The sequence below is a fragment of the Mauremys mutica genome, chromosome 3 (genome assembly GCF_020497125.1).
Source record: "Mauremys mutica isolate MM-2020 ecotype Southern chromosome 3, ASM2049712v1, whole genome shotgun sequence".
NCBI lineage: Eukaryota > Metazoa > Chordata > Testudines > Geoemydidae > Mauremys > Mauremys mutica.
In genome coordinates this window covers 121,762,294-121,784,762 of record NC_059074.1, presented here as the reverse complement: position 1 = coordinate 121,784,762, position 22,469 = coordinate 121,762,294, and the positions used below count along the sequence as shown (strand labels likewise).

General features: G+C 43.4%; 1 protein-coding gene across 4 annotated transcripts in view; it reads left to right on the top strand.

The window, feature by feature from the left end:
- The window catches only part of PRKN (parkin RBR E3 ubiquitin protein ligase), a 1,207,207-nt gene that overhangs the window by 671,027 nt on the left and 513,711 nt on the right, over positions 1-22,469 (top strand). For all 4 annotated transcript variants that reach the window (XM_045009067.1, XM_045009066.1, XM_045009069.1 and 1 more), the window contains one exon: positions 2,544-2,659. In XM_045009067.1, the coding sequence (XP_044865002.1) occupies positions 2,544-2,659 (116 nt within the window). The remainder of the gene's footprint in view (positions 1-2,543; positions 2,660-22,469) is intronic.

Sequence of the window (22,469 nt, the reverse complement as noted above, 5' to 3'; positions counted from 1 at the left end):
AAAGGCAAAAGCTCATCCAAAAGGGGCCTTGAAAATACTTTCTCCCTAGGGATCAAATTCCAGCCTTATGGAACATTATGCGACCATGATTTAACCCCCAGTAACTGTTGGCTATATGTAGTTAAACACATGCCAACACACACACACACACACACACACACCCTCCGAAACCAAACCCTATCAAAACAAGACACTACACCAGCGGTTCTCAAACTGTGGGTAGGGACACCAAAGTGGGTCGCCACCCTGTTTTAATGGGGTCGCCAGGACTGGCAATTAAACTTGCTGGGACCAAAGCCCAGCCCCACTGCCCAGAGCCAAAACCCAAGGACTTCAGCCCTGGATGGTGGGGCTCAGGTTACAGGCTCCCCCGCCTGGGGCTATAGCCCTGAGGCTTGGGCTTGGGCTTTGTGTCTCTCCCCCCAGGGTGGTGGCAATCAGGCTTTAGCTGCAGGGCTCCGGCAGGCTCAGGCTTCGTGCAATAATTTTTGTTGTCAGAAGGGGGTCACGGTGCTATGAAGTTTGAGAACCCTGCACTACACTATTGTGAAGGAACATATGCCCCACATTGGCAAATATAGGGTTAACAGGGAGTCTGAGGGACAAATTAGTCCAGTCTGTGGCAGCAGGAGGGGAGATGCTAATTGACAATTAGACCCAGCTGGAGAGAACCAGACTGGGTGATTCTGGTAAAGGAAGGACTGCAGGGCCAAAGGAGTAGACCTGAAAGAGCAGAGCTGTGGTAGGGAGCTTGTACCCTGGGCCTGAAAGGAGATGGCAGCAGGGGCTAAGTGTCTCTAGGCAGCTGCCAGAGAGGCTTGGGGATACACTGAGAAAGCTCCTTAGCAACAGACTGAGAAAAGCCGCAGGGAGACAAAACTGGAGGGTGCAGCTCTAGGATAGATGTTTGCAAGCAGGTAAAGGTAGGAAGCACCCTGGGGAACCAGCAAGGGATCACTAGAAACAGACTCTTGCTGCTTATCACAAGGGCTCTGGGCTGGAGCCCGGAGCAGGGAGCAGGCCTGGGGTCCCTACCAGGCACTCACAGGAAGGGCAGTGTAAGCCTAGGAGTAGAGCGGCAAGGACAGTTAAGCTCAGATCAGGGCTGAAGGCCTGCTACATGGGCACTAAGCCCTTGGGTGTTTGGTTGGACTTTGCAGTTACCCTGGAAGCAGTGAGGCTCTAAGCCTCCTGGCAGGAGGGCTGAGTTGCAAGAAGGAACCAAATACTGAGTGGCCCAAGGAGCTGCCCCCGGAGGGCAATGGACTAAAGGCAGCTGCTGTGCCATGACCACCAATGAGGAGGCACACCAGCCAGTAATGGATCCCTCTACACTCAAGGTTCCCAGATTTTTTTTAGCTGTGTTCTCCCCCACACCCCATGGGAGTTACATAACAGTGCTCCCTTGTGACTCCTATCCATCTGAGGCAGACTCACTGAGCAGTGTGGACAGCTCCCTCCTGGCACGGTGGCAGGACCTGGCTGGCACAATTTCCTGAGGAGCCCATGGCAGCATGTAGTGGACCATGGCTCCTTCCCCTTCCCTCCTTACTGCCCAGAACCTTTCATTCTCATAGGGTCCGGTGGGTTTAAAATTGGAAGGGCTGTGGCTGGCTGGGTGTCCAGGGCAGGGCACCAGTGGTGAGAACGTTCGCCCACTCCCTGACTGCTGCAGACTCCCTGTGTGCTCTCCCTGCAGCTGCCCTGCCTAGCCAGGTCACCTCACTGGCTGAAGCCCTATGGTCCACCTGGCCCACCCCGATATCTCATTGTGGTTCTCTCTGCCCCTCCCCCGCCCCCGGGGATGAGCCCCACAAACCAGCATTCAACACTATACCCACAATCTTCCTTTTCGGGAGAGGATGAAAGGGAACAACTTGCACAACAGATGTTAGTCATGTTGCTTAATGGACTACTGGAAAGCACTCCAATACTGGGCTGATGAGGGTGATATAAGAAGCTATATAGTATAAAACTAGTCTAGAATAATTTAACTCAAATATAGTGGTTAATGTAAAATGTGTTCTTAGTTAGGGAGCTGGAGCTTCTTGTTAGTGTCACTGGTAATACTATATAGGCTTCCATCATCACAGAAATAAGACCAGTCTTCACTTATTTAGAGCCAGGAATTATAAATTCTATCTTTAGCTTTCATATGACAGTAACTTTTTTTGTGATGAAAGAGCATTAATATGTTACAGTGTGTAGCATTGTGCATCATAATGCCCAGACCTCTGTGGTGTAATGTAATACTTTTCCTCTATGGATCCAGAAAATCATACTGTGTACCACTAATATTGAAACTCTGCAGTATGGGGGATATGGTCTTCATTGGGGTTTTTTTTACAAAGAACAAAATATTTGCCTAGCAAGGAGTTTTTGCTGGGAATTCATTCTAAATCATTTGTAATGAATACCTCCCTTTACTGCTGGCAGTGGTGATTTTTTTTCCTGCTGTCTCAAATGTCAACTAGACTAAGATAAAGAGAAAACATGAGCTACAGGTATGTAATCTTCTCTTTATCTCTCCTTCAATATTTCAGGAGTTTTATTTTAAATGTGGAGCACACCCAACTTCTGACAGTGAAACATCTGTGGCTTTGAACCTCATTACAACAAACACCCAGCATATCACATGTATAACATGTACAGATATTAGGTAAGTACTGTGTAAAGTATCACAGACACACAATTTCAGTGCTTCAGAGTACTTATTTTTGCAGAAGTGTTTCTTTTTCCTGTTTTTCTTTCCTGCATTTTCTACTACTTTTGTTAATGATAGACTATGCGTTAATTTTTTTCTAATTTTGTTCTTCTGTTTTGCCAACATAAACAAGATCCACATTTTGTAGACACAGTTGAAATGCAGGTGCAGCTCTGATTACTTGTGCCATTATCTTGTCCACTTCAAGCAGTTGTTCAAGGGCACAAGTGATCAGATTTGTACCCGTAATTCATTTTTGGAGCATACAATTTTGGGCCAAATTTCTGAGTGCAAGAAATGTTCCCTATAAAAAGGGAAACTGAGTCTTATGGTAGACCCCTCCTCCTTTCTTTAATTGTTTAATATGGCTAAGCAAAATTCCTTTTGATGCAAGATCTAACTTACAAACTGGCCACAGTTTGTGATATTCAATATCATAAATTAGAAAAACACTAACTGTAAATATGTGGATTAAAAATCAGTTGCTTGTCAGTGATTTTAATACAAACAATCAAATGATTTATAACAAACTTTCCAGTAATTGATTTCAAGTGTCTGGTGCATCTGATTGAAAATTTGTTATATCTTATCCCTCAGTTTTGTCTTTAATTGACTTTGTGATCGTAAAGAAAAAAAGTAATGTAATGTGCTTATTAGGGAAGCAAGGATGCTGGTACGATTACTTTCTGATTATTAAATTGAAGTGGCCTCCAAACAAAGCTAGTCATTAGATATCCTATTTTTTTCTGCATATTTTCCCAGTGCATGTGCATCTGTTTATGAGAAATATTGGAGAAGCATCACATAACTGATAACACCATGCTATTCCCTATAAATAATTATTATATCTCAGCATTGAGTGGTCTGCAGCTTGCAAGTGTAGATATGTGCATGTTTTCAAAATATGCAAAGCCAGGGTTCTTATAAGAGATCATGAAGGGTGAGTTGAACTATCACCAAATAGTTTGTCTAGGACTAAAAAGGGATTTTGATAAATGAATTCCTGGTTAAAGATAATGGGATGTTCTTACCTCATCACAGACACAGTGCAATATACTACATTAAGCTGTTTTTCAGTGCTTGCATGCTGCTGCATTGATAGAGTCTGACTGGTTGCTGATAGTAGTTAACTGAAGAAAATGAGTATTACTGATAGGCTAAAAGATAAGTGTGCTTTGAAAAGAATAGTATGGTGTCCATCACTTCACATATATTTGGGATTTATAACAGTGTCATCTGTCTCTTTTAAAATTCGTCTTGCATGCACTCTGTAGTTTATTACTTTAATTACTTGTCCCAGTGGTTAGCCACTAATGCCACTCCATAGGTAAGGTTATGATTGTGAGCCCTACTCAATCCCCCCATAAAATCGACAAACAAAGGAATATCAACATCAAATTTGGTGGGTTAGTTGTAGGGTTCCAGTATAATTTTTCTATCAAATTTGAAGTGAGGGTTTCCTGAATTATGACACACTTAAAACACAGCTGTTCACTTGAGTTCATGGAAGTCTTCTAATATCATCTCCCCACTTTGTAACAAAAATCCAAATGAAGGAAAGAGATAAAACTTTGTTTACTGCAGTTGGCTAGTTGAGTTCTAGTGCCCAGGGCCAAAATTAGCTGATTAAACTGTAATTTAAAAATTATTAATATTACAAATTGTAGTGTCAGAAAGGCATGTCTGCACCCACTGTTTTAAATAGAGCATCAAACAAGTGCTGGAGACCTAAGCTTTAAATGTTTTTAAAAAGTAAGTTTCTAGCCCTTTCTCCTGAAGACGTAGATCTCCAAATATGGACTGTTCACTACAAGGGGTGAGGTGAGGAGGGGTAGAGGCTGGTTCGGTCAATGGAAAATGGAGAATTTTGGCACCCAAGCTAAAATTAATCAGATAAGCAGAAACAATCGACCAGAGCTAGAGCACAGCGTGGAAGACATTGTTTATAGATACGTTTATTGAATGTATCCATTTGACAAGGAATTACTGGGGGGTGGGTAATGCCTCCTCACTCCCCCTAGTTCCCGCTTAGCCCCAGAATTTCTATCCTGCTGATCTCTTAAGGTGCTCACTTGCTTTGATTTTCAAACATTTGCAGGAGCGGTGATGGGCGTATTTTGGGAGAGTGCCAGCATACCAGTGGTCAGGGCAGGAGATCAATAGGTTGGGGGGAAGGGAAGCATGATGAGAGAGCACTCCACCCATTCTGAAGACCTGAGTGGGTTTGCCATGGGACTGCTCACCCTCTGAAAACCTTAGTAGACTTGCTGGGAAACCTCACCTTTCACAGCCTTAATGGTTTCACTGAGATGCCTCACAAGCATCACCACCCTTCAACCCTTCTGCCCCGTTCACCTTATGCTTTGCAGATCATATTGTTTGAAATTTCCTGGAGGACACGCGAAGTCCCAGAGGTCTGGAGAAGGGCAAACATAGTATTTATAATTAAAAAGAGGAACAAATAGGACCCAGGGAATTATAGACTAGTCAGCCTAGTTTGCTGTCAAACTGGGAATCATATGTGGGTGGTCCCACAGGGTTCTGTCCTGGGTCTGGGACTATTTAATATTTTCATGAATGACTTGGATAATGAAGTGAAGAGTATGCTTATAAAATTTGCAGATGATGCCAAGCCAGAGAGGGGATGGAGTTGCAAGTATTTTGGAGTACAGGGTTAGAATTCAAAATGACCATGACAAATTGGGGAATTGTTCTGAAATGAACAAGATGAAATTCAATAAAGACAAGTATACATGTAGGAAGGTAAAATCAAATAAGAACTACAAAATGGGGAATAACTGGATAAGCAGCAGTATGTCATGAAAGGATTTTGGGTTTATAATGGATCACAAATAGAATATGGGCCAGCAACAGGATGCAGTTGCAAAAAAGGCAAATATTCTGAGGTGTATTAACAGGAATGTCATATTTAAGAAATGGGAGGTAATTGTTCCTCTCTACATGGCGCTAGCGGGCCTCAGGTGAAGTACCGTGTCTAGTTTTGGTCACCACACTTTAGGACTAATTAGAGAGAGTCCAGAGGAGAGCAACACACATGATGATATGTTTAGAAAACCGGACCTATGAGGAAAGGTTTAAAAAAAACCATGGGCATGTTGAGTCTTCAGAAAAGCAGACTGAAGGGGAGACCTAATAACAGTCTTCAAATATGTTAAGGCTGTTATTAAGAGGATGGTGATTAATTGTTCTCCATGACAGCTGAAGGTAGGACAAGAAGTTTAATGGGCTTAATCTGCAATAAAGGAGATTTAGGTGAGATTAAAAAAAATCATTCTAACTATATAGGTAGTTAAGTACTGGAATAGGTTTCCCAGTGAAGTGGTTGAATCCCCATCACTGGAGCTTTTTAAGAACAGGTTCATAGAATCATAGAATCATAGAATCTCAGGGTTGGAAGGGACCTCAGGAGGTCATCTAGTCCAACCCCCTGCTCAAAGCAGGACCAAACCCAACTAAGTCATCCCAGCCAGAGCTTTGTCAAGCCTGACCTTAAAAACCTCTAAGGAAGGAGATTCCACTACCTCCCTAGGTAACCCATTCCAGTTCTTCACCACCCTACTAGTGAAAAAGTTTTTCCTAATATCCAACCTAAACCTCCCCCTCTGCAACTTGAGACCATTACTCCTTGTTCTGTCATCTTCTACCACTGAGAACAGTCTAGATCCATCCTCTTTGGAACCCCCTTTCAGGTAGTTGAAAGCAGCTATCAAATCCCCCCTCATTCTTCTCTTCTGCAGACTAAACAATCCCATTTCCCTCAGCCTCTCCTCATAAGTCATGTGCTCCAGCCCCCTAATCATTTTTGTTGCCCTCCGCTGGACTCTCTCCAATTTATCCACATCCTTCTTGTAGTGTGGGGCCCAAAACTGGACACAGTACTCCAAATGAGGCCTCACCAGTGCTGAGTAGAGGGGAATGATCACATCCCTCGATCTGCTGGAAATGCCCCTACTTATACAACCCAAAATGCCATTAGCCTTCTTGGCAACAAGGGCACACTGTTGACTCATATTCACCGTAACCCCTAGGTCCTTTTCTGCAGAACTGCTGCCCAGCCATTCGGTCCCTAGTCTGTAGCAGTGCATGGGATTCTTCCGTCCTAAGTGCAGGACTCTGCACTTGTCCTTGTTGAACCTCATCATATTTCTTTTGGCCCAATCCTCTAATTTGTCTAGGTCCCTCTGTATCCTATCCCTACCCTCCAGTGTATCAACCACTCCTCCCAGTTTAGTGTCATCTGCAAACTTGCTAAGGCTGCAGTCCACACCATCCTCCAGATCGTTAATGAAGATATTGAATAAAACCGGCCCCAGCACCGACCCTTGGGGCACCCCACTTGATACCGGCTGTCAACTAGACATGGAACCACTGATCACTACCCGTTGAGCCTGACCATCTAGCCAGTTTTCTATCCACCTTACCGTCCATTCATCCAGCCCATACTTCTTTAACTTGCTGGCAAGAATACTGTGGGAGACTGTATCAAAAGCTTTGCTAAAGTCCAGAAATAGCACATCCACTGCTTTCCCCTCATCCACAGAGCCGGTTATCTCATCATAGAAGGCAATTAGGTTAGTCAGGCATGACTTGCCCTTGGTGAATCCATGCTGACTGTTCCTGATCACTTTCCCCTCCTTTAAGTGGTTCAGGATTGATTCCTTGAGGACCTGTTCCATGATTTTTCCAGGGACTGAGGTGAGACTGACTGGCCTGTAGTTCCCTGGATCTTCCTTCTTCCCTTTTTTAAAGATGGGCACTACATTAGCTTTTTTCCAGTCATCCGGGACCTCCCCCGATCGCCATGATTTTTCAAAGATAATGGCCAATGGCTCTGCAATCTCATCGGCCAACTCCTTTAGCACCCTCGGATGCAGCGCATCCGGCCCCATGGACTTGTGCTCGTCCAGCTTTTCTAAATAGCCCCGAACTACTTCTTTCTCCACAGAGAGCTGGTCACCTCCTCCCCATACCGTGCTGCAGAGTGCAGCTGTCTGGGAGCTGACCTTGTCTGTGAAGACAGAGGCAAAAAAAGCATTGAGTACACTAGCTTTCTCCACATCCTCCGTCACTAGGTTCCCTCCCTCATTCAGCAAGGGGCCCACACTTTCCTTGACTTTCTTCCTGTTGCTAACATACCTAAAGAAACCCTTCTTGTTACTCCTAACATCTCCGGCTAGCTGCAACTCCAAGTGTGATTTGGCCTTCCTGATTTCACACCTGCATGCCTGAACAATACTTTTATACTCCTCCCTGGTTATTTGTCCAATCTTCCACTTCTTGTAAGCTGTTCTTTTGTGTTTAAGATGAGCAAGGATTTCACTGTTAAGCCAAGCTGGTCGCCTGCCATATTTACTTTTCTTCCTACACATCGGGATGGTTTGTTCCTGCAACCTCAATAAGGTTTCTTTGAAATACAGCCAGCTTTCCTCGACTCCTTTCCCCGTCATGTTATTCTCCCAGGAGACCTTGCCCATCAGTTCCCTGAGGGAGTCGAAGTCTGCTTTTCTGAAGTCCAGGGTCTCTGTTCTACTGCTTTCCCTTTTTCCTTGTGTCAGGATCCTGAACTCGACCATCTCATGGTCACTGCCTCCCAGGTTCCCATCCACTATTGCTTCCTCTACTATTTCTTCCCTGTTTGTGAGCAGCAGGTCAAGAAGAGCTTTTCCCCTAGTTGGTTCCTCCAGCACTTGCACCAGGAAATTGTCCCCTACACTTTCCAGAAACTTCCTAGATTGTCTGTTCACTGCTGTATTGCTCTCCCAGCAGATATCGGGGTGATTAAAGTCACCCATGAGAACCAGGGCCTGTGATCTAGCAACTTCTGTTAGTTGCTGGAAGAAAGCCTCGTCCACCTCATCCCCCTGGTCCGGTGGTCTATAGCAGACTCCCACCACGACATTAGACAAACCTCTGTCAGGTACTATTGTGGAGAAGGATTTGGAACAGCCCTCTGAGAGAAGGGATCAGAAGGCAACCCCATTGGCCGGAAGGCATGGGATGCATTGTCCTAGGGATGGGGCTTCCATGACCACCACTCCCAAGAGGAGGAGATGGGTGGTGGTGGTTGGGGTCTCCCTCCTAAGGGGGATGGAGTCATCTATCTGCTAGCCAGACCAGGAGACTTGAGAAGTGTGCTGCTTGCCTGGAGCTAGAATCCAGGATGTGACGGAGTGTCTGCCAAGACTGATCAAGACCTCAGACTGCTACCCCTTCCTACTTCTACACATGGGCCCCAATGATACTGCCAAGAATGACCTTGAGCTGATCACTGCAGACTACATGGCTCTGGGAAGAAGGATAAACGAGTTTGAGGTGCAAGTCATGTTCTCATCCAGCCTCCTGTTGAATGAAAAGGCCCAGGTAGGGACCATCGAATTGTGGAGGTGAATGCATGGTTACACAGACGGTGTCAGAGAGAGGGCTTTGGATTCTTCGACCATGGCATGTTGTTCTGGGAAGAAAGATTGCTAGGAAGAGATGGGACCCACCTAACGAAGAGAGAGAAGAGCATCTTCGCAGGCAGGCTTGCTAACCTAGTGAAAAGGCTTTAAAGTAGGTTTGCTGGGGGATGGTGACCTAAGCCCAGAGATAAGTGGGGAAGTGGGATACGGGGAGGAAACACAAAGGAGGAGGGTACAAGACGAGAAGCCTCCTGATTCATACTAAGAAATTAGGGCAATTGGCTAGTTATCTTAGGTCAGAGGTGAAAGTAAGCTGGTCTGGTCTGGTACGGCGTACTGGCAAGAGCCAGTGCACCATGTTGGACCGCACCGGCTTCCACCGCGGGGATTGAAAGGGCTCTGGGCTGCCCGCGGCTGCGGGCAGCCCAGAGCCCTTTGAATCCCGGCTGCGGCTCCGGCGGTTGGGCAGGGGCCAGGATTTAAAGGGCTCAGAGCTCCCTGCGGCTGTGGGCAGCCCAGAGCCCTTTGAATCCCCGTTGCGGCTCTGGAGGCCAGGCAGGGGCCGGGATTTAAAGGGCTCAAAGCTCCCAGGCAGCCCAGAGCCCTTTGAATCCCGGCCTCAGCTGGGATTTAAAGGTCTCAGAGCTCCCCGCCGCTGCGAGCAGCCCAGATCCCTTTGAATCCCTGCCGCGGGGAGAACCCGGGGGACTTCAGACCGGTCAGCCTCACTTCAGTCCCTGGCAAAATCATGAAGCAGATCCTCAAGGAATCCATTTTGAATCCCGGCTGCGGCTCCGGCGGTTGGGCAGGGGCCAGGATTTAAAGGGCTCAAAGCTCCCCGCGGCTGTGGGCAGCCCGGAGTTCTTTGAATCCCGGCCACAGCTGGGATTTAAAGGGCTCAGAGCTCCCTGCGGCTGCGGGCAGCCCAGAGCCCTTTGAATCCCCTTCGCGGCTCTGGAGGCCAGGCAGGGGCCGGGATTTAAAGGGCTCAAAGCTCCCAGGCAGCCCAGAGCCCTTTAAATCCCTGCCCGGCTGAGATTTAAAGGTCTGAGCTCCCCGCCGCTGCGAGCAGCCCAGAGCCCTTTGAATCTCTGCCGTGGCTCCGGCGGCCGGGCAGGGGCCGGGATTTAAACGGCTCAAAGCTCCCCGCAGCTGTGGGCAGCCCAGAGCCCTTTAAATCCCGGCGGTGGCTGAGATTTAAAGGGCTCAGAGCTCCCTGGGGCTGCGGGCAGCCCAGAGCCCTTTGAATCCCGGCCACAGCTGGGATTTAAAGGACTCAGAGCTCCCCTCGGCTGCGGGCAGCCCAGAGTCCTTTGAATCCCTGCCACGGGGAGAACCCGGGGGACTTCAGACCGGTCAGCCTCACTTCAGTCCCTGGCAAAATCATGAAGCAGATCCTCAAGGAATCCATTTTGAAGCGCTTGGAGGAGAGGAAGGTGATCAGGAACAGTCAACATGGATTCACCAGGGGCAGGTCATGCCTGACCAGCCTAATTGCCTTCTGTGATGAGATAACTGGCTCTGTGGATATGGGGAAAGCGGTGGATGTGATATATCTTGAGTTTAGCAAAGCTTTTGATATGGTCTCCCACAGTATTCTTGCCAGCAAGTTAAAGAAGTACGGATTGGATGAATGGACTATAAGGTGGCTAGAAAGCTGGCTAGATTGTCGGGCTCAACAGGTAGTGATCAACAGCTTGATGTTTAGTTGGCCGCAGGTATCAAGCGGAGTGCCCCAGGGGTTGGTCCTGGGGCCGGTTTTGTTCAACATCTTTATTAATGATCTGGATAGTGGGATCAATTGCACCCTCAGCAAGTTCTCAGATGACACTAAGCTGGGGGGAGAGGTAGATACGCTAGAGGGTAGGGATAGGGTCCAGAGAGACCTAGACAAATTGGAAGATTGAGCCAAAATAAATCTGATGAGGTTCAACAAGGACAAGTGCAGAATCCTGCACTTAGGAAGGAAGAATCCCATGCACCGCTACAGGCTGGGGACCAACTGGCTAAGCAGCAGTTCTGCAGAAAAGGACCTGGGGATTACAATGGACAAGAAGCTGGTTATGAGTCAACAGTGTGCCCTTGTTGCCAAGAAGGCCAATGGCATATTGGGCTGTATTAGTAGGAGCATTGCCAGCAGATCAAGGGAAGTGATTATTTCCCTCTATTTGGCGCTGGTGAGGCCACACCTGGAGTACTGTGTCCAGTTTTGGTCTCCCCACTACAGAAGAGTTGTGGACAAATTGGAGACAGTCCAGTGGAGGTCAACGAATATGATTAGGGCGCTGGGGCACATGACTTATGAGGAGAGGCTGAGGGAACTGGAGTTATTTAGTCTGAGAAGAGAAGAGTGAGGGGGGAATTGATAGCGGCCTTCAACTACCTGAAGGGGGCTTCCAAAGAAGATGGATCTAGGCTGTTCTTGGTGGCAGATGACAGAACAAGAAGCAATGGTCTCAAGTTGTAGTGAGGAAGGTCTAGATTGGATATTAGGAAACACGATTTCACTAGGAGAGTGGTGAAGCACTGGAATGGGTTAGCTAGGGAGGTGGTGGAATCTCCATCCTTAGAGGTTTTTAAACCTCGGCTTGACAAAGCCCTGGCTGGGATGATTTAGCTGGTGTTGGTCCTTCATTGAGCAGGAGATTGGACTAGATGACCTCCTGAGATCTCTTCCAGCCCTAATATTCTATGGTGTAATTTTACTTGGTCCTGCCTCTGCATGGGGGACTGGATTAGAAGACCTCTCAAGGTTTCTTCCAAATCTACATTTCTGTGATTCTGTAATTGTTCCTAAATAGCATTGCCAGCCCTTGAGGAACCTAGCTGAGAGTGTGTGGAGGCTGAGAATCCTGTTTAGTCTTGTTGGGTGCTGACTATCTGATTTTATCTGATCAGACATGAACAAGGTTCCTAAAGCTTGTCAGGGGAAGAGAGGAATGGAAGGCGTACTTGGCCAGTGAGCAGCATACTGAAGGGCTGGGTCCCCAATAGCTTCTGAAGAGCCATCGAAGCAAACTTCATAAGGCTTGTGGGATGCCTTCCTGGCAACTTTATGAGAACGATACAAAGGTGGAGGAGGAAGCATTCCCCTCTCCTGTGCTCTCCTTAGGTCCATGCAAAAGAACACCCATGCCTTATGAGGGCCCCATGAACCTCCTAATGTCTGAGGAGTAGAGAGTCCTCCAATGAGCTTCTGAAGACTCGTCAGGGATATGATGTATTTAACCAGGCAGAACCCCGTTTCTGTGTACCTCGTAAGGTCTGCTCTGCCTTAGCAGACTGGAGGAAGTTCATAGGAAGCGGGGAATGCTCTTCCAGCTTCTCTCCCCACTCCCACACTAGAACCATTTGTAAGAAAACCAAATAAGTTCCTAGCCAAATATAATAATTATTATGTTCCCTCAATTTTAACTTTTCTTTAATAAATAAGAGTAAAACCCTTACAAACCAAAACAAACCTTGCCCCACTATCACCAGGGAATTCAGAATTAAGGTTAAATTTACAATAAACCTAAACATTTTAAAGTACAAAATTAGACATTTAAGGAAGCTAAACTATATTGATGCTGCCCCCAATCCATATGCCAATTTCCCATCTTATCTGTTTTGAAAATGCTGACCAAAAAGCAGTGTAGAATGATGATGGATAGTCAAGATGGAGGATCCTCTTGCTACAGTTAACTCAGGCCCTTACTCAGGTGTTTCCCCTAATCCCCCTCCCATCCACACATGCAATACTCTCACCCATGTTCAATGGTGCTTTCAACCCAGCCTAGCTGGTCCATCGTCAGATATAGGCTGTATGCTCCTTTCACCTGCCCACTTTGCAGTAAAGGCACAGGATAAATCATCTGAGTGCTGATAGTAATCAAAAGCCTTCCCACAATTTCCCTTCCCTCAGAAGGACAGACCAGTTCTCCCACAATTCAATGGGAAAGAATCGTAGAGCAGCTCAACTTACTGCAAGACAAAGAAGTATGAGCTATGTCCCTAGAAGTTCTAGCGATACACACTGGTGAATGCAGCACTAGTGAGGACCCAATAACTTGGATATGGCTTTGCAGAATGGCGACTTACCCCCCACACTAGGCTAAGCCAAGTGCTGATCACCTGAATTAAATCTGCAGTGAAGACATACCGTATGTTCCAGCCAGCTCAGAGTGGCCTATTCAGGACTATTCATGCCCCAGGTCTCCCGGCACAGGGCCGAGGAATCAGCAGGAGGAGTGAAAGAGGCTGTCTCACTCCCCAGGACACCTTCCATTGGGGTCAGGGAGCACCAGGAGGTTAGGGGAGAGGCTCGCTTCCTTCCCTCCCTCCCTTGCTTCTTCTAACCCCTCAGACCTCATGCCAGCTGTACTTCCCAGCCCTAGTCCCTGTGTACTGTAGGTTAATAGGAGAGAAGACCACTTTGATGAACCTATTTGATTCTACAGGAGAGGTGCCATGATTCTGAGGCCTCCAAAGTTCTTAGGAGTAAGACTCCATTTTTGAGGCCCAGGGGAGGTCTGCAGCATCAGGACTCCCTCCACAGGATGGTGGGTGGCAGAAAAATTATTGTAGAAAGAATAAGAGGGTATGCCCACCCTTGTTCCAAGGGCTTCCTAAGGTCTGCTGAATCAGGAGTTCTTGTTTTGTGGCCCTTCTGGCATCTGTAGAAACAGACCTCTTCTACAGGCAATCTTAGGACCATTTAAAAAACAAACAAACAAGGAAATTCACTGCCACCTGCATACATTAAGATGAAGTTAACCTTGCAGACACACATCAATACACTGAGTGTTGATTACTTTTCAGGCGTTCGATTTCAAAACTTGTAGAAACGCAGGAAACAGTTGTCTTATAAGAATCCCAAGCATTTGTAAGTATGGACATTTATATTTAAGGTACCCAGATGACCTTAACTCTGCTTCTATAATGAAGGTTTGAAATAATGAAATGCTTAGACTACAGTATCCACCCATAATACTTTCATTTTATCACTGACCACCAAGACAAGAAAAATTTACTTTCAAACATACTATGGTTGTGTCAACTCTGGCTTGCTTTGTTGACATTATACACTTCACAGAAGAAAAGCTGTTTTTCAAATTGTTGATTAAACTAATAGCATACTAAATGTAATTGTCCACCACTCTTTCTTAAGGAGTCAATCCTGTGAGCTATGGAGGGCAGGCAGTTATCTAAGTACCATTAGACACAGAATTTGTGTGTCAATAACAGATACATAAAACCATTTATAAATTCTATCTGAGGCACATTTTTGATGTTCCACTTGCAAGCTGCATAAGTACAGTGCCTTCTCAAAATTTAAAATGTCCTGGTCTGTAGTCTGTGGATTCCTGAGACTTTAGAAAAACTCCACCCAAATTTAACACATTTTACAAAGGACTAAAGACAGGAAGATGGGAGGCAGGGATCAGTGGAGGGCAGAGGTAACTATGACCTTCCATACTTCCAAATATTTGGGTTTTTTGGTAAAATCTTCATTTCCTGAGTTTCTAATTCTTTCTTTTAACTCTAATGTTCTTGGAAGGCTAATAAAAACATAAAACATTTATATATATCTACAACCTTAATTTCACCTTAACTAAGATTTTTGGGTAGGGATTTATTAATGACTTTTTGTAGTAGTCACTTGTCACTACATAGCTGAGGTCTGAGAATTGCTGACCCAGTGAGCTCTACTTTCATGTTGTATTTTACCATTCTATATAGTTAGTGCACTGCATGCAGGGCACTTTAAGCCCCAAGAAGCTTGGCACAGACTGTGTATGCTACCTTAACTCAGCATGCAGTGCAAAGCTCATGAAAAAAATCTTTTTTAAAGCAGCAGTACACTCTGATATGCAGAAAAATACAAAGTAGAAGTAATGTTTAAACCCATCACCAATTTTAGTCTCAAGCTTGCATTAGGCACACTGTCTATTTGCCCTGGGTTTATATCTGATATTCATATTTTCATGCAGCTCTGACCGACTGTGAAATACTTCAGAACCAAAACCTCTTGCAGAGTTATGCTAAATCCATAGGCAGTATTCCAGGTAGTGTTATATTTGTCAATGCTTTCTGCTTATCTACAGCAGAGTGAAAGTGTGAGTTGGCAGTCTTTATGCATGCATTTTTTTTCCTGTGGCATTCAAGGTGTTGGGCTGCTATTTTATGTCTTTGAAGAAGCTCTTAATGGGTTGAGCAAACAGCAGAAACTTGAAACAAGCAACGAAACTGGGCAATCCTTAAGGGAAAATCTGCTTTTGTCAACTGTTTCCAGTAGAAATAACATCAAAAGGGTTATGAGTACCCCTGGGTAACTGTAAATCAGGCTCAGAAATAACAACAATGTTAAGCAATATAAAAATAAAATGTACAGAGCAAAAGTGCCTCACGTCATCTTTCACAAACTAGGTAGTGTACAATTCCTAAAGGCACCATTATTTTTAGCATTCTAAGAGATGTGCAGGTATAAAAGATATATAGGGCTTGCCATTATTTAGTACAAAGGAAGAATTCCCCAGAAGGAGAGGTATTTGCTGTTGCATTGATCAAAGTGTACATTTTTTATTTTACAAACACTCATTTCATAATTCTGAAGATATATATTTAAAAAGAGAGAAAAAATGAAAAATAAAATTGTTCCCAGGTTAGGTTTTTGTCAGTAAGCAGGGAATTTTTTTAATGCACTCCTAATACTGGAGCCAGCATGATTGCTTGACTTCACTAGTGGTAGTAGTTAGAATTGCAAGTACAAGATGTTCTTACCTTCAAGGATAAATGGAAGGTAAACACCTTGTCATAATTCCTTGCAGCCAAATCATTTCAAATTGTGCCAAACTTCACAGGCAGGAAAGGATTGGAAAAGGTCAGTACTTGGATAGAAAGAACTCAAAGGAAAACTGCTGTAGGAAGTACTGTTTTAGATGGAATAGGTATCGCTCTTCTCCCTGAGTCAATAATGAACTAATGCTTCAGCATGATATTAGGGACACTCAGCTTGCTAATCCAACTCTGCTGGGACTACATCTAGCATCCAAAACCTCTGAGGAGTTTTCAACTGATACTTTGTTTAAAAAGGAAAAAATGCTGAAAAATTATTTCCCTCCTCTAACTTTTTGAATGTTTCCCTCCTCGATTACTTTGTTCTAAGGGCCAGGATTGAGAAATCTTGGATCACAAACAGGTTTAAGGTGCAATGTTTCACAAACCATCAGAGCTAGAAACATCTGCATTCTCTAAAGATACCAACTGTGCAGGATTCTCACTCTTTGGGATCTTACCTGCATATCACAAGACTGTTGGAACTCCCCTGCAATAAGGATTTTCTTCACCCTTAATTACCATATTAGGGGAGTAGAATGTGACTCAGACCCCTTACTGGCTGCGGTATGCTACCCACTAAGGAATATAAGCACTGAGGTTAGATATCTCAGCATTGTTTGATAGAAAAGATCTTTTAGAGATTTAAAGAAATTATTCATATTTTGTTTTTCTTTTTTTCTGTGGACAACCTGGCTTATAGAAATTTGTGCAATATTAATAATAGGGGATGGATATATAGTCAAATACTATGTTGAAGCTTTTGAGACATGATGTATTTTTTCTAAATACTTCTCGCAGAAAATGTGACAAAATGTACACGTGGTGGCTATACTGAGAGAGACACTCAAGTCACAAAACTCCGATCCTCATCTGGATTCCAAATACCACACTGAATTCCAAAACATCCAGTTCAAAGATTTTGGCTCAACTGTTCTAAGCACAGGGGCCATTTGCAAAATTCAGATTCTGATATGGTCTGTGTTTGGATTTCAAACACTTATAAAGTTAAGGAGATTTTGGCTTAAGGTTTTGGTTCAGGCTTGTTTTTGCTGTTATAAGAGCAGAGTTTCACTAGAGACCTTATATTCCCTGCTGAGATCAAACCACAGCCTGAATCCATTAAAAGAAGGTCACTTACGTTGTTTCAGGAAGAGCAAATAGTGCATTGTTCTATCCTTATAACCCTTGCTTTAGTTTCTCTTGAGGTACAGATTTCATTAGAGCCTAGAATTGCCACTAGAACTGGCATAAGCCTAGTGAGTTGTCAAATCTTGGTCTACGTTTTTCAAGTATATTTTCACTCCCTGTGGCCTATTTGGTTTCTGTGGTCAGTCTGTCTCAAAATGTGCATGTTAAATACTTTTGTGCTTATGTACCTTGAGAAGTTCAAAGGGGGTTAAAAAAATTGCATTAAGTATTAAATCTTCTTTTCCTAAATACTGTGACCAAAAGCAACAAGTCTAACACTTTCCCTTTTAATGCTCCTCTTGAAATTAATGGGATTTCTTAAAAATCAATTAGTTAAAATAACAAATTCATCAAACATCAAACTAAGAACTGTTACTAATTGGGTTAGGCCTCCAAAATGCATTCAGTGAAAGCACAAAATAATACAGATTATTCAGCTGTAATGTTTGGGAACAGATACCTACAAAAATATAGAGAAAACATTTTATTGACATTGATACTTTGAAATGTGAACCATGTCCAATTTAATGCCAGTAAGTGACCTTCATTTCTCCGATGGCAAACTCCGTGGGTTTTGGAGGCAAGCAGCTGCATCAGCAGGACTTCCTGAAGATGTTAGAAGTGCTTATGCGTGAAATTCAGCTGCCTTATCTTTTCATCTCACTTTCACTGCTGGAATATAGTAGTACCCACTGGCAGTGACTGGTCAGCATTGCAATTCCTGCTGTTTTGCCTCTGAATCTTTTAAGATTAGCATTGCCCTTGCATCCAAATGCTGTACTGCTTAACATCCAGTCTCTTCTAACCTCTAGTAAAGCATTGTGAGAAAAAGCTACTGTAGTGTTAGCTTGTAAATGTCCTTCATTGGCAGTGGTTAAGGTAAGCAGAGGGTGGGTGAGAGGGAGGAAGGAGCTTAGCTCTTTCTCCTCTGTTGAAAGCAGAGGGAGAGCTCCCCCTCCTCTTCCTAGTTCAAATGAACAGCACTCCCCCATAACTCCCCCTTCGTCCTCACCTGGTGCAGTGAGAGACCCTTAAAGTACTGCTCACTAGGCTGTACTTGACTTAGGGCATGGAGGAAGGAGGCCTGTAGGTGGCATTGTTTGCCACAGGTGTAAAAAGAAGCACCTTGAATTACTTGTTACATTTTTTTAATTTTTACTTTTGAAATCTGATTTAAAATAAAAAGAAAATCCACATACAAGTGTTGCAAAAATATTGAGCAACAGTCTCTGCAATTTGTTATAGCTATATTGATGCAAGATATACTGCTCTTCTCTCAAGCTGGATTTTTATCATTAGTTTCACATGAAGCCTGCAGAATGCAGAGTATATTGACAGTAATAAGTGGACTTCTAATTACATGTGTATCTTAACAATTAAGCTTCTTCTCTGCAATTATTATTTCTGGCACAGATTTTAGAGAGAACTATTTTTGCAGGCTCTTCTGCTTATATGTACTTCATAAAGTGTACTACATATCACAGAGAATTAATTAATAACATTTTCCAGGTGGGAGTATATCTGTCTGAAAGTCGTCAGTTATCTGGATCTATCATATAAAAGATTTGGTGGTATAAAAGAACCCAAGATTGGAGTTAGGGGTGATCTCTTAAACTTTTGTGAGAATATCTATCAGCATGACTGTATTCAAAGTATGATCAGTCATTGGTAGTTATTAGTCACTGTTATTTCATTTCTTAAAGCAATGCAGATTTTTTTTTACAGAAATGTAAAATAATTACTTTAAACTGTGTCACTCTGCTTGTTATTTTTTATCATAATCTTTTACATTTTCAAGATTAGTAAGCCCCACAATTTGACCTGTGTTATTGTTCTAGACATTTGTGAGTGAATATAGTTATTTGTGGTTTTCTTATCAATAGTCAACGTTCCATAGTCAATGTTCTATTTATGAAAAAAAATAATGCTTCTTCACCTAAAGCTGGCTCTGCTCCGGTCCAAGTTTGCAATAGCTGAATATTATCATCTTCTGATAGCTGTTTAGTGACCTTTCTCAAATGAACTTGGAGGTCAGCATCCACCTTCTAAAAAAGACACTGCCACCAATTGATACTAGTTGCCAACCTTGATGACTGTCTTAGAAAAGAGACTAAGGACTGAATGATCAAGGAGAATGAATGACTTAGAGATATTCCCTCCAGGACTAGGTTGATGTATACTAAAAGAGCTTTGTTGAGGGAACTTGCACTGTTGCTGTCTCCTGATATGCTATATATGCTGATATGTGGTGTTTAGCTAACTAATGTACATGAATAAACAAAGGGCTGTTGAACCAGCACCTTTCACCAGGACTAAATTCATTTTAAAATATGACTATCTGTAGCTTACTGTGAGAAGATATGACAATTCCCTGCATATCCCGGGCAGGCTTATTGAGTTAAGTTTAAATATCTTTGGTGTTCATTGTATTAAATGCAGAGTTTATGAATTATTGTTTCCAGGGTTGTATGTAACCTCTATATGGTGGAGATGTCATTTGAGGCCTGGAAGTTCGAAAGACTATTGAAAACGTGCCAGAAAAGAACAGATTTGGGGGACAATAAATGTTAAGTGGATTTCCTGGGGGATTCCCTGGGGTAAGGTTATTGCAAATTACCCAACTCCAGTTATGCAAAAATCCAGTTTCTTGACACTAGGCCTTTAGGGAAAGGGTCTCTGTCTGCTGATTTCTTGTTACCGAAGGCCAGGATCAAAGGCCTGAGGTGTCTAGAGAAATGGCTGCTCTTCCCAGCCTTAGTTCTACTTCTGAATCTGAGACAGTCATGAACTCATACCCCTGACACCTACCAGAACCCAAGATTGGAGTTAGGGGTGATCTCTGGTAAGCTTTTTAGCATGCATGTAGGTTCTTTTATTGTTTTTAATGTTTTCTCTGTAATGCTTTCACATTAAGAATTCATGTGCTTGCTTAGAGAAAGCTGTGTGGTATTTTATAACTGTGGGCAGTACAAGGGTCATAGCCTCTGGAGAGGAAGCAAAGCACAGATGCCAGTCTGGCTTGCTGGGATATCACAGTATAAAACCATGGGGCTGTGCAGCCTTGAAATCCAGTCAGGAGGGAGTGAGACATGCCTTGGCCCAATAGAGGTGATGGCTGAAGAACCAGGAGCCTAAAGTGGGAGCCCTTGGTGGACTATGGAGGGAGAATACAGGGAAATTACCCCCAAACTGTGATACTAACCATTTGTGAACTACAACACTAAGAAAGTGAATGTGAATTTGTGATGGATGGGGGAAAAACATACTAAGATAGCAGTTTTCAGTTTCATACTTCCAAGGGAGAGTATAGAACAGTGAAAAGTGTTTAGAAAGAATATGACAAATGTCTGTCCTCTAAAAAAGATCACTGTTATAATAAGTCATTAATGAAATATCATCTAGTAATAGTAATGTCTGTTTTATTGATGAGTTGTTGATCGATAATGCAGATAAATGTCATTTTGCAAGTATACATGCAAATAACTGGAAATAATAAACTCTTAATTTTAATGCATGAACATTTTTTTGAATGTAGCATAGCTAAGACATTGCTTGTAATATATAAATACCAATAAGTACTAAATGAATTAATTTTAATGTGTATCTAATTTTATATATAATGTATTTAAATATTCTATTTTGTTATTGATGACAATTTCTGTAGCGCTTGTAAAGGACTATTGTGTGAAGGTTACAATGGAAGAAGCAAGATGAAAGAAAGATATTTAAAAAAAAATGCCACTCAAAGGAACAGAAAGAATTGGGCTTCACAGACAATGCGTTAAAAGAGGGACCCTAAAAAAATAAAAGCAGTGAGAGTAGCTTGAGGAAAAAATGGAAAAGACTTACAATGTACAGAATACAGAGGAAGTATTTCTGCTCCCAACTTCTGGCCTTAAAGTGTTGCTCACACAATAAGCAGGTAGTAAAGGAGTGCGTATGTGAGGGAGAGAGAGAGCACACACAGAGGTGTTTGGATATGGTCAAAGTTGACTATAGGCGGTGTAGGGAGGAATAAATAACCCTTCCTTGAGCCAGCCAGACCTCTTGCATGGGAGGAAGGATTCACTGTTAAAGGAAGGCAAGTGATGGTATTTGCCTATTCTGCTTCCAGGTTTCCACCATTTGGGGAAAGATTTAGAATCAAACTTAAGCTCCATATGAGCTGTACCAATGGAGGTTGGTCGGCAGATATGCCGAATCAGTGTATGTACCGGCTGTCTTAGCCATGATCCTTCTCAGCCAGGCACACCCACTTTGGGGGCAGTATAACCCTGCCCCTCATCCAACCCATCCACTAAGTCCCCAACAAAGGAGAAGTTGTACCTGTTTTTGCTTTGCACAAAGTACTCATGCAGACTGCTTTGAAATTTAATGACACTTGTCAAGGCTGATTCCCCACTCTGGCACTTCAAGTGCTGAAGGTGGGGGCCCATAAGAATTCTAAAAATTAATACTGGCCACTCCAGGCTGGTATTAAACTCCCAAGGTTACAGCTTTTCTCTGACCTTGGATGGGTAGATGTTGCTATCACCCAAATGCAAAACCCCTTGGAACCCAGGAAGGCGCACTTGGGAAGTCCTTCCTGTGTACCCTTTCACCCCCCCCCCAGGGAAGAGCTGAGAAAGGAAAACAAAGAAAGTTGCCACCAGCTAACTAAAAACATGTGCACAAACCTCTTAGGACACCAAAAATCCAATCCTGTTCTTTAAAAAGGTAGATTTTATTAAAAACAAAAAGTAAGTAAGTACATCCGGAACTTAGGCTTTTGCTAAATTTAAACAAACAAAAATTAAACATCAAGAATAACCTTCTTAAGGTCCAGCTTAAAGGTTACAATCAAAACAAAAAAACATTTGGGGTTAGCACAGAGGAGTCCACAAGCCAGTAAGAAATAAACAGAAATAAACCTAATCACATTTTTTTTAGACATTTTCTGATTTGTGAGTAGGTTTTAGGTATGATCTGATGATTTCCATACCTAACAAAAAGCTTTTTACATCATAGTCCCAGCCCTGTCTTCGCTCTGCCCCCTCTTTCTCTCTCTGGAGAACCACCACACCCAGACAAAGGGAAGTTTCTTTCCCAATTTTAAAAATGTAGCCGTCCATTGGCTCTTTTGGTTAGGTGCCCACTCCTTTTCTTTTACCTGTGGACTTTTTAACCCTTTACAGGTAAAGCAAGTAGAAAACAGCTACTAAGAGGGATTTTATAGCTAACTGGCTGGCTGGGTGTCCATAAAAGAGAGCCCCCGCCCCTTTCATTTATTACAACACTATATTAACTCTCCATAATAATTTCCCTCTTCCTTTTCAGCACTGCTAATGCCCACAAAG